At 33.8% G+C, this 14,404-nt stretch overlaps 1 protein-coding gene across 1 annotated transcript in view; it reads right to left on the bottom strand.

Moving 5' to 3' along the window:
• Window positions 1-14,404, bottom strand: part of RYR3 (ryanodine receptor 3) — a 253,363-nt gene that overhangs the window by 151,955 nt on the left and 87,004 nt on the right. The window contains exons 9-12 of the mRNA XM_049825231.1: window positions 14,180-14,254; window positions 13,440-13,596; window positions 7,123-7,296; window positions 3,038-3,159 (exon numbers count right to left, since the gene is read on the bottom strand). Coding sequence (XP_049681188.1) covers window positions 3,038-3,159; window positions 7,123-7,296; window positions 13,440-13,596; window positions 14,180-14,254 — 528 coding nt within the window. The remainder of the gene's footprint in view (window positions 1-3,037; window positions 3,160-7,122; window positions 7,297-13,439; window positions 13,597-14,179; window positions 14,255-14,404) is intronic.

Raw genomic sequence — 14,404 nt, 5'->3', positions numbered from 1 at the left:
GCGGAATGACATTTCCCTTTCTGCACTGATGTAAAGAGAGAGAATGATTAAAAAAACTGAAAAAATGAGCAGAAGAAACAATATAAGTCAGCAAAAAGATGAAACAGATGAAAGATGTACAGAAGTCCTTTCTTACAGTAATTGATTTTGTTTAGATACTTTAAATCCTATTGATGATACAGGCATAATGTGCAGATGGACTAAAATAGTAGCAGTTATTGAGGCTGTACACCCCCAGTCTTCTAGACAAAGAATACAGAAATAACAAGTAATCCTAACCATTAATTAGCTCTTCTGTATCAACTCTATGTAGGAAATAAAGAAGGGTGGGATTTTAAAAACATAAAGCATTTCAAAGAATCTCAGTTGTCAGTAAAATATTGTCTCTTTCCTCTTCAAGCATTTCCTCAATCTTGGGTGACAACCCAATTTTTCAGACTCTGACTCATTATTATAAATAGTATAAAGCTTGGAGGAGCTGACTGCTGGCAGAGGTGGCTCTGTTTTTATATCCTCAGCACAAGTACAAAGGCATAGCATAGTCCCTTGTGATACTGAAGAAATAATGTTTTAAATGCAGTCTCATATGGTGGGTTCTGTGGAAGCAAATTCTTAATTATAAACTATTTTTTCTTTAATTTTTCATCTATTAGGCAGTAATACAAGGATGACCACTTGATCATAATAATTAAAACTTCTGCCAAGCATTATGAAAAAATAGTTTCTTCAGTACTACATACATTCTTACTGATTTCATTGTGTATTCTTATATGCTGATCTCAGCAATTATAAATGAATATGCATTCACACAGAATTGTATTTTACCCCAAAAATCTTCAGACAAAAACCATATCGTATGGAATAGCTATAGGGAAGGAATCAAGGAACTTTCACTGAATTGAAGATCTTTGTATTGCTGCTTGTTAAAGAGCTATTATAAAAGTTTAGTAATGTGAGATAAATGTCATGAACAATTTACTCTAAAAATTGAGGGAAGGGGAGCAAAAATAACAAAAGAAATAGCATAATAAAATTATGTTTCAAAATGCCCCATATTTTCAAACTAACATAGCTAAAGGTATTATTCAAAAAGTCAAACACAACCACTTATGTAAGACAGTTTTCATTATAACTCCCTTCACTGTCCGAATACTAAATCCCTCATCAGAACAATCAGTTTACAACTGTTTCCATGTAAAGTCTCAAACTTATTGGTAACTAAGGTCTGTCAAAATTAAGCTAAATCAAATGACAGGAAACATTCTGAACAGTTTTGCACAAATTGGCAAGCCAGATGATACAGAGCAGCAGAACAAACCTTTTTAAGCACAACATATACTTCAAGAGGACTGGAAAAATTCAAGCTGAAGCAAGTGCATTAATATGGTAAAAGCAAGTCAAATTTTGATTCGGAAAAATCTATTTCATAAATAATATAGTTTAAATAGAGGCTTGAATCCAGAACACCAAACTAGGGATGAAATGTGATAGAGTAACTTTTCATGCTCATTTTTTGAATGGTTCATTAAGATTCAACATCTCCTAAGGATGCAAAGGCTCTTCAGTCAGCAACATGCAAATTTAGATAAACTGCTTTAAATTATATTCATGTCCAACACATTTGTTTTGTTATTGGCCAAGGTTGTATTTTTCCATGAAAAGAAAGCTATTATGCTGCCACACGTGTGGCAATGATATTAGGCAACTACTTAACAAGTGCAGCTCTTTATATAACCTTCTCAATAAACCAGGATTATGACAGAGCAAGTCTGGTATCATATTAAATTGTTTAAATTCCCTGACTTTCTAATATCTTTTGTAGTACTGACTCCATGCATAGGGTACTCGTATATTGCATGTTTCATAATGCCCAGGTATCCAAGGGCTTTGGTGTTTTGATCTGTGGAAAGAGCCATCAGTATTTCCACATTAGTTTTTTAGTTCTATTACACAGTTAGGGGAACAGCCCAATTTCAGATAATTCTTACTGAGGTATTATTACTAACTGCACTGCCCTCTAGTACAGCAAAGATTTGGAAAATAAATACTATTCAGAAGGTAATACTATTGATTCTATTCTAAAGTCTTAGAATCACAACTTTAATTATTCCTTAAAATAATATATAGTCACTGTCTCTGAGATGCTGTTATTGACTTTGAATACCCATAAATCCATTCCAGTGCAAATAAATGAGTTGGTTTAAACAGGAAGTATAGGAATACTCACATAATAATTTAGCTGAGAGAGAGGTTAAGAAGTTGTTCCTTCTACCTTCTCAGCTGACAGTTATCCTTGTGCCGTAATTGTTGTTACTGCATATAATCTGTTATACTGCATACAGATCACCAGAGAGAACTACCTCTCCTCTGATCTTTACATCTTCCAGATATGATCAGAGGGGTGACAGAGAAGTAGGAGGATCAACAGAATGGGTGATTAAAAAGGTACAGGTAAAATGTTTCAGCCCAGATTTTTAAGGCAATAAATTGGTATTCTCCTCCCAGACATAGAGATCTATTTTGTACTTCCTTCTATTGTTTATTTGCATGGACTTGGGGCTGCTATGGTTTCCCATCATGGTTTTGATCTAAACAGTACTAGGCATCAATATCCCTTTCAATTAGTTTGACAAATTTGAATAGAGTTAGCTATAATATTAGGTCCACCAAGAAAAACAGAAAAATAAGAACCCTTTTATGAATATTGTGAAGTTCTAGCTACTGTAGAATACTTACTAATGGAGTTACGCTAAGATCATTTAGCATGTTTTCTACAATCTGGATTATGATCCAGTTTGCTTCTGGCTTCAAGGTATTAGATTTCACGTAATCTTAAATAAGCTGCTCTTATCTATTTAATGGCATTACTCATCAAAATTACAAACTTAAGTCAGTAAAAATCTATTGCCAATAGCTTCTAAATAAAAATACTTGAAAGCAGGAAATAAGGATTCTGTTAGAGAAATTCTTATCATTTCAGAATACTTTAAAAAACAAACAAATTAAAAATGATGGTATACAAGATGGTAACAAGTACCTTATAAACTGGCTGAATAAGCTTGTAGTATTGCGAATGATTCGAGCAGCCTGGGATTCCTCATGCTGACATCTTTGTAAGGTTAGACCATCATCCATATGGCCTTCTTGGTGTAATATAACCTATTGAAAGGCAGTAATTACTTTTACTTTATTATTTAAGTAATAATTACTTAAAAAACCATTGTGCTTTTAAATATTTTGTAATTTATTTCAATACTGCACTAAAACCAGTAATTGCATATATACTGAGCTACTACTTGTTAAAACACTTTATCTGAACACCTGTTTATTAATTAATTACAAATTTGTCAATCGCATAAAAGTTATTCAGAGAAGACATTTTAATGCACCTTCATTCTCCTGCAATTCATTAAATATAAATGCTTACCAAATATTTTCCAACTGAAAAAAAATATGTCATTCTTTCTATGTTCTGGCTGTCAGGGAGAGAGGATCTTCACTATCTTTTCACTATCTTAAGCATCGTTTACTAAAGGATTCACACATGAAACGACTACTGACAAGAAAATCAAGCTGGAGTGACAAACATCATAAAAATTACAATGCAGCTAAAGGAGCAACAACATTTATGAGTAAATTCTAATTCATTTAACTATTCTCTACACATTATGTTGGATTCTTATCAGAACCAAATGTAAATATCATATGAACTTGAAGCAACCAGAGAGATCCTTTGGTGGGTTTTTAATTTTTCCCTTTAAATAAACACCCAATTTCACAAAAAGCCATCATAATTTTTAGGTATCACAAAAACCAGTCTTGATCATTTTGAGGCATTGAAATCCTACAGCACTTCTGTAAGAACTAAACATGAGTTATCCTGCTTCTTTGCCCAAGATGTAACCTACTGAATTCTCCACTGGAAAATGTATTTTTTTTTTAGCTGTGAGGTAGTAAAATATGCTGCCCAACTTCCCAGTTAGCTGAGTAATTCTGAAGGCACTAAATAGCTAACAAAAGAAACTGATAATTTTACACAAGTGGTTACTGCCACAAATGGGAAGGTTATTTACCAACAGCTTTTTGTACATACTGGCATATAGGTATACCAAAGCATTGGAAAGTGATGTTTTTTCTATACTTGGCAGGATCCAAAGTACACATGTGCTCTGTTCCTTAAAACATGCTGAGGAAGTGCTTTTAAAAGAGGCAAACATCACCCTACAAGTTCATCTGGACCCCAGAATCCATGGAAATGTGATGGAGAAGACATTTTTGAACAAGTATATTGATAATATTATCTTAAAGGCGACTAGTTTACATATCTGTCATCTTTTCTCTTTCTTCAAGTAATTCTTTATATAGAGTCACGCTGTGGGTAACTTTGTTAGCTGACATATCGCTATTTCCATAAAGAAGGGTCCTGGGGTCTCTTAACTGAACAATAACTAAGGAACCATTCTTCCCATCACAAAACTAGTAAGATAACATTTGACAATCAGATTACATTTCCTCAGGTCATTGCATGTAGCTCCACATTTTGCAGCTATAGTAATGGTACAGGAATGAAAATATTTGATAGATAGGATACCAAAGCTTCCATGCTTTACAAAGTAATTGCACCTTCACCATTGTGTAGCAGATCCACACTCTTCTCCCTAAATATACAGTAGATCAGGGAAGAGAGAAGTCTTTTAAAAGGACCTAATTTTCCATATTTCTCTGACCCTCAAAAAACCCCAAACCCCACCCCAAAACCTCAGCTAAATCATCCAGAAACACCACAACTAAAGGAAAGTTCTATTTAGATCTCCAGTAAGTAGATCACGGCCAGAAGCATCCAGCACTTCCTACTCCAATTCCTCAGATAAACCACTTTCCTCAGTAAAAAGGGGCATTTTGCACTGCCTTGCTTGTTGCAGTACAGCAGGGCATTGATATTAACCAACAACCTGAGCAATGGTCTCCAGGATGTGAATTCAAAACATGTAGCATATATTTCTCTGTTCTCTGAGCTCTAGCATTCTGGAGCTCTGCAGGAGTTCACAGCTTGCACAGAAGCAAACTCTCAAACTGAGAAGACAAGCATCCATCACTCACACTGGACAGTGGGGGAACGTGGAACAGAATATCAATGTAAACATCATCACTACCTGGCAAAGTCTTGAACCCTTGGTTACCAAGATCTCAGAGAGAGATACAACAGATCAAAATTCCAGCAGAAAACATGCAACAGAAGCCTCATCAATGATGCTAGAATTTCTTACATATTTGTGTTTTGCAAAGACAGCATGATAACTAGATACATGAAACTACGTGAAAGCAAAACAATAGAAATTTTTACTTGGCATTTTGAGTATTTTATAACAAAACTAATCCCATAGTTGTTTTCTCCCCTCTATAGATTTGCAGCAGCTGTCAGTGGATAATAGCTAGCTTATATGAAAAAAACACCCTTTGCCTCTTGTAAAAGTAAGGTATTTCTCAATCCTCCTAGGGCTACTGAGGCATGTTACAAAAACTGCAGGTCAGCTTGAGGAGGATTACAGTGACTGAAAGTGAAAATCTCCTGACAAAATGATGGTGGAGTATGCATACAAAGCTATGACTTCACTTTTACTGTAGAAAAATAAATCTGATATGAAATTTAGAAGGGAAGTACACATGTGAACTACCTTACAAAATTATAGTCCAGTACTGTATTTTACAAAGGATGAAAAACTGTTTCTTGCCTCCACAGGAATATCAGTTACAGGAAGCAAGAAGGTCTGGATTTTCTTCTGTTTGAAAGCACTTAACAGGAAAGAATTCTCCAGGTAAGAGGCAACAAAAGATTTTGAGTCTTCGAACATGAATGAAACAGTTTGAAAGGAGAATGAAAGCGATAGCAATTATGAAGGTTCTATTAGTCCCTTGCTGCTGAGCAGAAAACTGGGGGAAAAAATATACTAAACTTCACAGGAAGCTATTGCAAAATTATTCACTGAATACAGAGGAAGAATCTATAAGTTGTCTTTTCAGGAAGTAAAATTGGACCCTCTGAGGAAACAGAATCCCATAGCTAATACTGGCTTGGGAAGAGGCCATCATCATGTGATTAAATCTCTTATCAAGAAAATACTGAGTGACTGGCATACAAAGAATTTCTCTCATCAGCCAGGTTGCTGAGTAGTAGTGAAGGGGTTGGGTACTCACTGCCCATTTATGACCATGTGTGCTGCATAAATAAATAAGATTGTGCCAAGGGTGTCCTGAAGACCTCATTTTTTGTATTACAGTGCTTGTGTATGGATATTCTTTTGTGAATGTACATACATACAAGTAATTAAAGAAGAATTTCAAATTCTGTTCAGTCATGAACTTTTTTTGTGTGTGTTCTAGCAATACATTCGTGTTGTAAAAATCTATGAATACAGAATCAAAGAATCATTTGGTAATGATGCAGTTATGCAAAGCTAGTACTAAACCCCTTAATTCTGAATGAAATATAAACATAATTTGAAGAGATAACAGGTCATATGCCACTAATGAAGAATATACTCATACCTTTTGATCATAAGGTTGAGAGAAAGAATGACCTTATCGATGCCACATCACAATTACATCTATTCTTTTGGCAGGAAATTGTTTGTTAATATCCCTCAAGAAGCCTAACAAATGGCCCCAGAAACTCCTTGCATAACAAATTTAATTGCCATTTCATACAATATACTCAATTAAAAAAAATCTAAACCACCAGTGAACGTAAAAGGACTTACAAGTTTCCGCCCTTAAACAGTGAAACATAGATCTTCATTTGACCACCCAAATCAGGAATTTCCACATTTCACTGAAGTGTCAAAAATAAAAACTGAGCCCAAATCAATAATTTCTTCGGCCAAGAAAAATAGCTAAATACATTTCTTAGTGGCAAAGTTTTTCTTCAGTTACATAGTTATGTTAATATCCATCATTGTTTTAATTTTTAGAATGAAACATTCACATCATTTTCAATAAACTAGCACAAAACAGTTAAACCCACAATTGCCACATTGGAATAATGGCAAGAACCAGGACAGACCAAAACTGTTATGCAACTAACATTCATTTTACAAGTAATTATAAAAAAATTTCAAACATTACCTTTCTTTTCAAGGGACCTAAACGTGCTGATTTAGCATCTTGTGCTTTGTAAGTCAACCATAAGGCACTGGCCACATGTTGGACAAAACAGATGGAATCACCGTACTTTATTTCTGGGACTCCCATTCCATCAATGTCACGTTTAAGACTAGAATCCTGCTTTTCTTTTAGCTCCTAAGAAGATAAAATAAAGCTGGCATTTAATCTCTATACCAGAACTGGATAAACCATTGAATTCTACACTGAAACACATTCCAACACTGAACAATGTTTATGCTATTTCTGTTGTTAAGATGCAACTAAAATTTCGTTTCACATAATTTCTGTTTCTATCCAATTAGAGTCCAATTAAAAATAATTTCACATCTGAAACATCATTTTCATTGAAGCAAGAAAAATCAAGTAAAATCTATTATCATGTAAAGAAATATACATTTAAAAAAATAATCTTTAACTATTTAACCTAACTTAATCAATAACTGAGTTACTGATGTAATTAAAATTTCAGTTTAGTTGAGTCTGTAGAACTCTACATTACTAAAATTTTCAAATTTTATCTTAAATATGAAAAAGAAAAATGAGCAGAAACATATTTTGAAATTTAGTTAAAATAGTTTTATGCTAAAGAATTTTTTGCTTATAAATACTAGATGCAGATAAAAACTTCACTTGGAATAACACCTCTGTATTGCAACAACCAGCAAAGAAGAAAATATTAATTTTAAAAATAATTACAATTTGGCTTTTACATTTCTTTTACTTTTGCATTTCTTTATTTTTTTTACATTTATTTTATTTTTCCATTTATCCTCTTTATAAGAGGAACTGGATTCTTTCAAATCTCTTTTAAAGACATTGCTCAATGTTTGGCTGGAATACCCAGTGCAATTTTTAAGCCCCACCTACTTCTTAATCCCATTAGTCTTCATTCACAGCCAGAGGATTTTAAGTCTCCAGCACAACAGCAAGTAGCTTTTTCTTTAAAATAAAATAGTTTTGCTTTCAAAAGTGAATTCAGGAATAAGAACAGAATTATGCAGCAAATTCTGTAATAGCAAATTATGGATGCATGTGCATGTGTATGATTAAACAAAAACCTCTAAGTAAATAGAATAATTAGATTATATAATTTTTCTATGATTTCAACTGCTGATGGACTTAACCTTAAGTGTACATAGTTGCTCATTTGTTGCTAAGTAAACAAAATGTTAGGCATTGATACACAGTTTAAATTATTATATGTGTAACAGGTTCTTATTTCAGTTTACTGAATGTGCAACATCTGTGGAGTAGAGAGAAGCTCTATTTTAGCTATGCTAATCTACTTTCATTTACAAGGAATTTAGCTGTCACATTTCAACAATAACATTAGTTGAAACAGATAGCATTATAATGCCAAGATGAAGTAGAATGAAATTATAAGACATTCCTTGGGGATACCATTACAACATCAAGACTATGGGGAAATCATGTCACATCATATTTACGCGGACTGTACTATCACATACAGATAAAGATGAACTCGTTTAATACACATTTATGATGAGGTCATTAAATGAAAAATGCAATAAAGTAGCACAAATTCATTAACTGTCAGCAATTAATTATTTGGCTTTACATAGCACCCTGAAGATTAAAACATTTTTCTCAAATATTACATCTGAGTCAAGAATCAGGCATCAATGAAAATTTCGGTGAAAGAAATCATAATGTAATAACAAGTGATCCTAATAAAGTTACTGTTCTAAAAAAAATTGAGCAATACTGATCTTTTCTGACAACACTAAACAAAGAAAACCCAAGATTTTTCAAATTTCAGAAATAAAGCTTTAGAATGATTTAGGGGGCCTGAAGGCTGTTCTCACTTTAAGCAATACAGCATAAATTCCTCTTCATGATGTTTTGCTCTTTGTGCTCTGTCCAGTTTCTCTAGGATTTCAGCCAAGTCATTTGAGAGCAGTGTGCAAAGAGAGGGTGTATTTTCTAACAGCTGAAAAGTATAGTCAGATAAAGATTATCAGAGGACAAGGGAAAAAAAATATATCTCTTATCTAGACATTTGTACATATCTTAGCAGCAAAATATCCAAACTCTTTCTCCTTCAAAATCCTTTCTTCACAACCTATTCTCAGTTTAACTCCCTCAGGACATGAATGAATCAAGACGAAGAAAACGAATCACATTATGGGTCAGGAAGATGCCAAAGGAAAAATAACAGTAACAAAAAATAAAATAAATAAGGAATGAACAAAGGAACTTGAGGACAAAGCTGTCAAAGATGCAATTTTCACAAGATATTTAATATACCAGAAGGGCAAGATTTAGAAAATGAGAGAATTCATAGAATCAGATTCCAACATGATAGAAGGAAAGTAAGGAATGGCAGTGTGAACAGGACAAGTAAACTGAGCTGCCTTTACAACTATTTTTCAACAGTTGTCTTGTAAAAACACAGTACGGAAAAAACTCTTGCTATCTTAAGGGCGTGTTTACCTACCCCTAAGAATGGAAAAAACCCCAACCTGACTGCTGAACTCTTATTAAATCTAACCTACGCAGCTAATTAAATTTGTACCTTTTGGTGTTGCACACTGTTATTGCATTAGAAGCACTGCCACAGGCTTCCCCAATTTTACAAAAGAAAACAATAAAAGTTCCACAAATGTAAGAGCAAAGGACTGATACACTGAGCTTACCTATCTTGCTAGTGGGCTTACTGTACTCTGTATACTTTGCTGTATACATCTCTACACCCCAGTAGGCATGGAAAAAAAGGTGATTTTAATTTTACCTTCTACTTACTCCTCCCATATAAAATAAGTAGAAAAAAAATAGCTTAATACTGTATTTGAAATGCAGTACTTACTGGGAAATGACAATTGTAAAATATGAACTTACAAATAAACACTTGAACTTTTAGAGACAATTGTAGGCAAAGGACTCTGTAATATCTATCATCTTATTCCAAAAACGAATTAAACTTTATGATTACTACTAAACTATTACGACATCCTAATGCCATGTTGAGCCCCTAAGATAGCTACATGCTGGCAGTAATATTAAAATGATATCAGATCCTTCTGCATGAGTCATCTGTGACTTTTGAATGTGTCAGAATGTTACTTACTCAAACTACACCAATAACTTCTTCATTGTCAATTGAAATAAATCATCATGAAAATAAAATATGAAATCTCTAACATTAATTCTGGGCCACAAAAATTTTTAAATAAACAGATATTTTTAAATAAGATCTTGTTCTTCACTGTGTTTATTCTCAAAGAAATTTATAAGCAGAACCAAGGTTCTGCTCAGCAGAGTATACTGAGCCAAGTACTGCGCTGGAATGAGAACATCCCATTTCAAAACAGGATTCCATCTGCTGTAAGGAAACTGGTGTCTATGTGGTCACAAGGCATTACAAACTGTTGCCTTAAAATATAAGGGCTGACATTTCAAAACTTTTGACAAAGTAAGCTCCATATTAAACCTAACAAAAGGCATAATTTTGTTAGGTTTCCATCAATTTCTGATGCTTGTAAGCTTAGTTTGCAGTAATTTGCAGTAAAAAGACATATATTGCATATGCTGCTTTCACTGAAATCAGCACCATAATGTTCTTCAACATATTCTTTCACTTTTTTTAAAGCTCCCTTCTATTGTCATGTAAGGACATATTAAGGAAAACTCTAATTTGAATGTTATAATTTAAAATATCTGTTTCAATTTCCAGTGTTACACAGCAAAAGAAAACAAAACAGTGGAAATAAATAGATTGTGAATGCAATCACAGGTTTTGAAAAGCAAGGAACACACAAGACTGAAGTGGTATGTAACAATACTGAAGATGAAGGTGTGCTTTTCCAACAAGAGGATCTCTATAACAACTGTTGGAAAAATAAGACTTTAAGTCATGTGTTACAGGCTCCTGGGAAGCCTTGGGGATTTGGTATACTCCTCATAGCTCCGCCTACCAGCAAAGATAATCTCTTTTTTCCACAAAAACCCTTTTGCTGGCTTCCAAACTGGAAAGAATACCTCAATGGAGAAATGTTTTATTTCCTTTTCGATACTCCACAGCAATATATATTCTAGAGCAATCTGGTGTGAATTCGGTGTTGACCCCACCTGGAGGAGAAGGCTGGACTAGATGCCTTCCCAAGGTCCTTTCCAATCAGAATTTTCTATGAGTCTAAAGGACAGAAGTGTTGTAAACAGCCAGGTATTCCAGGACCCTATTTTTAAGGATCTGTACACAGCTGGATAGGAAGGTATTAGACAGTTGTCTTGAAATTTCCCTTAATTCCTGCCATATTAAGGTCCAGGCAAGTGAAAATATTTCTTCACTGAGAAAATTAACAAGACAAAACGAAGGTTTACAAACACATATGTGCAGAAATTAAGATAATCACGCTCACATATATATAGCCTAACTATTAGTTCTACAGTTCTTTTTCCCTTCAATCTGTATGAAATCAGCATTTAGCTTCAAGAGTCCTTTCCTTCTTACAGTCCGGATCAATTTCGGGGGTGTATTTGCTTCCAAAACCTCACCTTTCTTTCTTCAGGAAGAGTTACCACTGCTTGTTCCCCTCACCTTTGGAAACACTAATATCTCTACCCATGGGCCAGTGCAGCTCTCAACTGCCCAGACAATAAACAACTATTCTTATTCCTGGCACAGGCAAAAGCAAATTTATAAGCTATTGTGAGGTTAAAATATACTTTTCTATACAGGACAGCACAAATCCTAGGATAATGAGACACTGAGCCTGTACTTCATATAAAAATGTACGTTAACAACCATATTATGTACAAACACAGCAGAAGGCATGAATGCATTACACAGTCATTACAGACTTCAGCATAATTAATTACTACTGTACTTCACCTTAGTCATTTTGGGGATTGTAAAACATGTCACTAATGTGTCTTTGAGGCACTCCTCAACAAAAAGTGAGAAATTAGGCTATGTTTATTCAGTGTAACAGAAATTATTTATTTTATGAGTATGCATACATAAACATAAAATTAATATACTCAAAAGTTATACATCTATATGCATAGATTAAAATATTAAGAAATTGAAGGACAGCCGATGCCCAATTAGTCAGTGAGTACGTTATAGGAATTTGAACACAATATTAAACCAGTAACTGTGACATTCCTGGCATACTCACCATCCTTACCAGGGTGCCATGATTTGAAAAAAATGGGAAAAAATTACAGCTGAAATAAATGCTCCTGCACAACATAGTACGTACAATCTACACTGCATAACCTTTACACTGAAGAAAGAACCAAAAAATATTTGGTGAGCATCTAACAATCTAAGTAAGTTTCCTGACAGTTTTTTCAATTATTTTGATTGGTTAAAAAGAAATTCTCAGCATACTCTATGCAGTCACACTAATAAAATAACCATTGTTATTTTAAACATGCTAAAAAGAATTATTTGCTTTATTATACTAACAAAAGTCTAGCATCTGTCAAGACCCTTAATGCTAGCTTTTATCTAGTATATATCTAACTTTAAAGATTCTTTTTCACTGCCCTTCTGGGACCATACAGCATTCAGAATTACACGGAACATTTAACTTCTCATACTTAATAAAAAACTCTATTGTAACAGATATTGAAACTATTTATAAGTATTATCATGAAAGCACATAAAAAATTGTCATCATCTTTGGTGTAAAAACCTTTCACTTTCTGGAAGAAAGTTATTAATTTTGCCTACCTCCATAATCATTCTTCATTCTCTCTCACTTATACTGTTTTTCTCAGCTGGAAACAATGAGAAAGCTAGTAACATGTAATTAGCAGCTCACTAAAGAGCACAGTTTGAAAACATATGGTTTAGAAATCACTGACTACACTTTCCTTGCAATTCACCTATCAACACACTGCATAAAGAATAGCAAGGGCAGAATTTTCCCCAACTGAACTGAATTCAGCTGACTTCAATTATGACATATAGAGCTGGAACAAGTAACATTCTAATGAGATTCTGTCCAACTAAAATGATTTTATAATGATTAAACTACTGTGTCTTGCATTGTATTAGTTTTCAATCTTGGTTTTTTAACCTGTTAACAGTGTAGTTTTACTCTAAAATTTATTCATCATCTCTATTTTTCCTCAAGGAAACTTTTGTTACTCTCAACTCAGGCTATTTACCTTTGTATTTAAATGCATAATCCCTGTCAATTGCTTCAATTTAGAAATTACAAATAATTTATAAAGTCATTGAACCAACTCAGATTTAGTATTCGAGTGCTCCACATTTAAGACAAATTTGCATTGATGTTATTTACCTTTGATGCTCTAAAACAAAAGGCAGTAGATGTTGTGTCCGACTTTTCTCTGTCTAACATTACAAGTCCTTCATCTTCATTCAGAGCCAAGTACTTTCCTGTTGTAATATGCCGAAGACGGAAAGGCTGTCCCCATCTGATGTTACTTCCACTCCAGCTAAACATGATACATCAAAAAGTAATTTATGATGTAAGCAAAACTAATATTTCTATTTGGGGCTTTAAAAGACAATCAGAAAATAGAGTTTTCTATATATATTCCTTCTGGCTTTTGATTGCAACAAGTTAACAGATAACTAATCACCTAGGAGGGAGATTGAGTCTAAAAAAAAAAAAAAAACCAAACAAAAAACCCCTACCACAAACCAAACAAAACACCCATGAGGGATATGACTGTTCTGATTTCCACACATACTTCTAAAATTCCAAGAGAAAACTAAGAAAGCATTTTACTTTTGGACAGAAGCAATGTCTCAAGCAGACACACCTCACAGGCAACACTATTTTTGATATGGGACACAGACCAGACAGAAAAAAAAAAAGTAGTCTTCAAATACTGACATTCCCTGTATGATTATATCATGTTAGATTACTTTTTAGTATTGACAATGAACATACTAACAGATATCATATAGCAGGACAAATATATTACTCATGTTCTGCCTTAAGGGTCTGTAACAATCAAATTCCTGTTAATATAACAAGAGTTGCTAACAAAAAAGTTCAAAAAACATCAGTACCTTATTCGAAGGGGTTCTACTCTCCACAGAGACCTTGCTCGAACACCAGCTCCTCCAGTTTCATAAAGTACTTTCCTACAGAAAAGATTCAGAAGATCACCCTCTTGTGTTTATTTGTGCTACACAATATTTATAACTTATTCCTCTGCAAAATGTCTAGAACTCTCTTCTCCCCAACTAAACAGATGGAGTTGAATGGACAGAAGATTCCTACTCATCAGTGAG

Source organism: Accipiter gentilis, chromosome 22 (assembly GCF_929443795.1).
Source record: "Accipiter gentilis chromosome 22, bAccGen1.1, whole genome shotgun sequence".
NCBI lineage: Eukaryota > Metazoa > Chordata > Aves > Accipitriformes > Accipitridae > Astur > Astur gentilis.
This window is presented reverse-complemented; position numbering and strand designations above follow the sequence as displayed.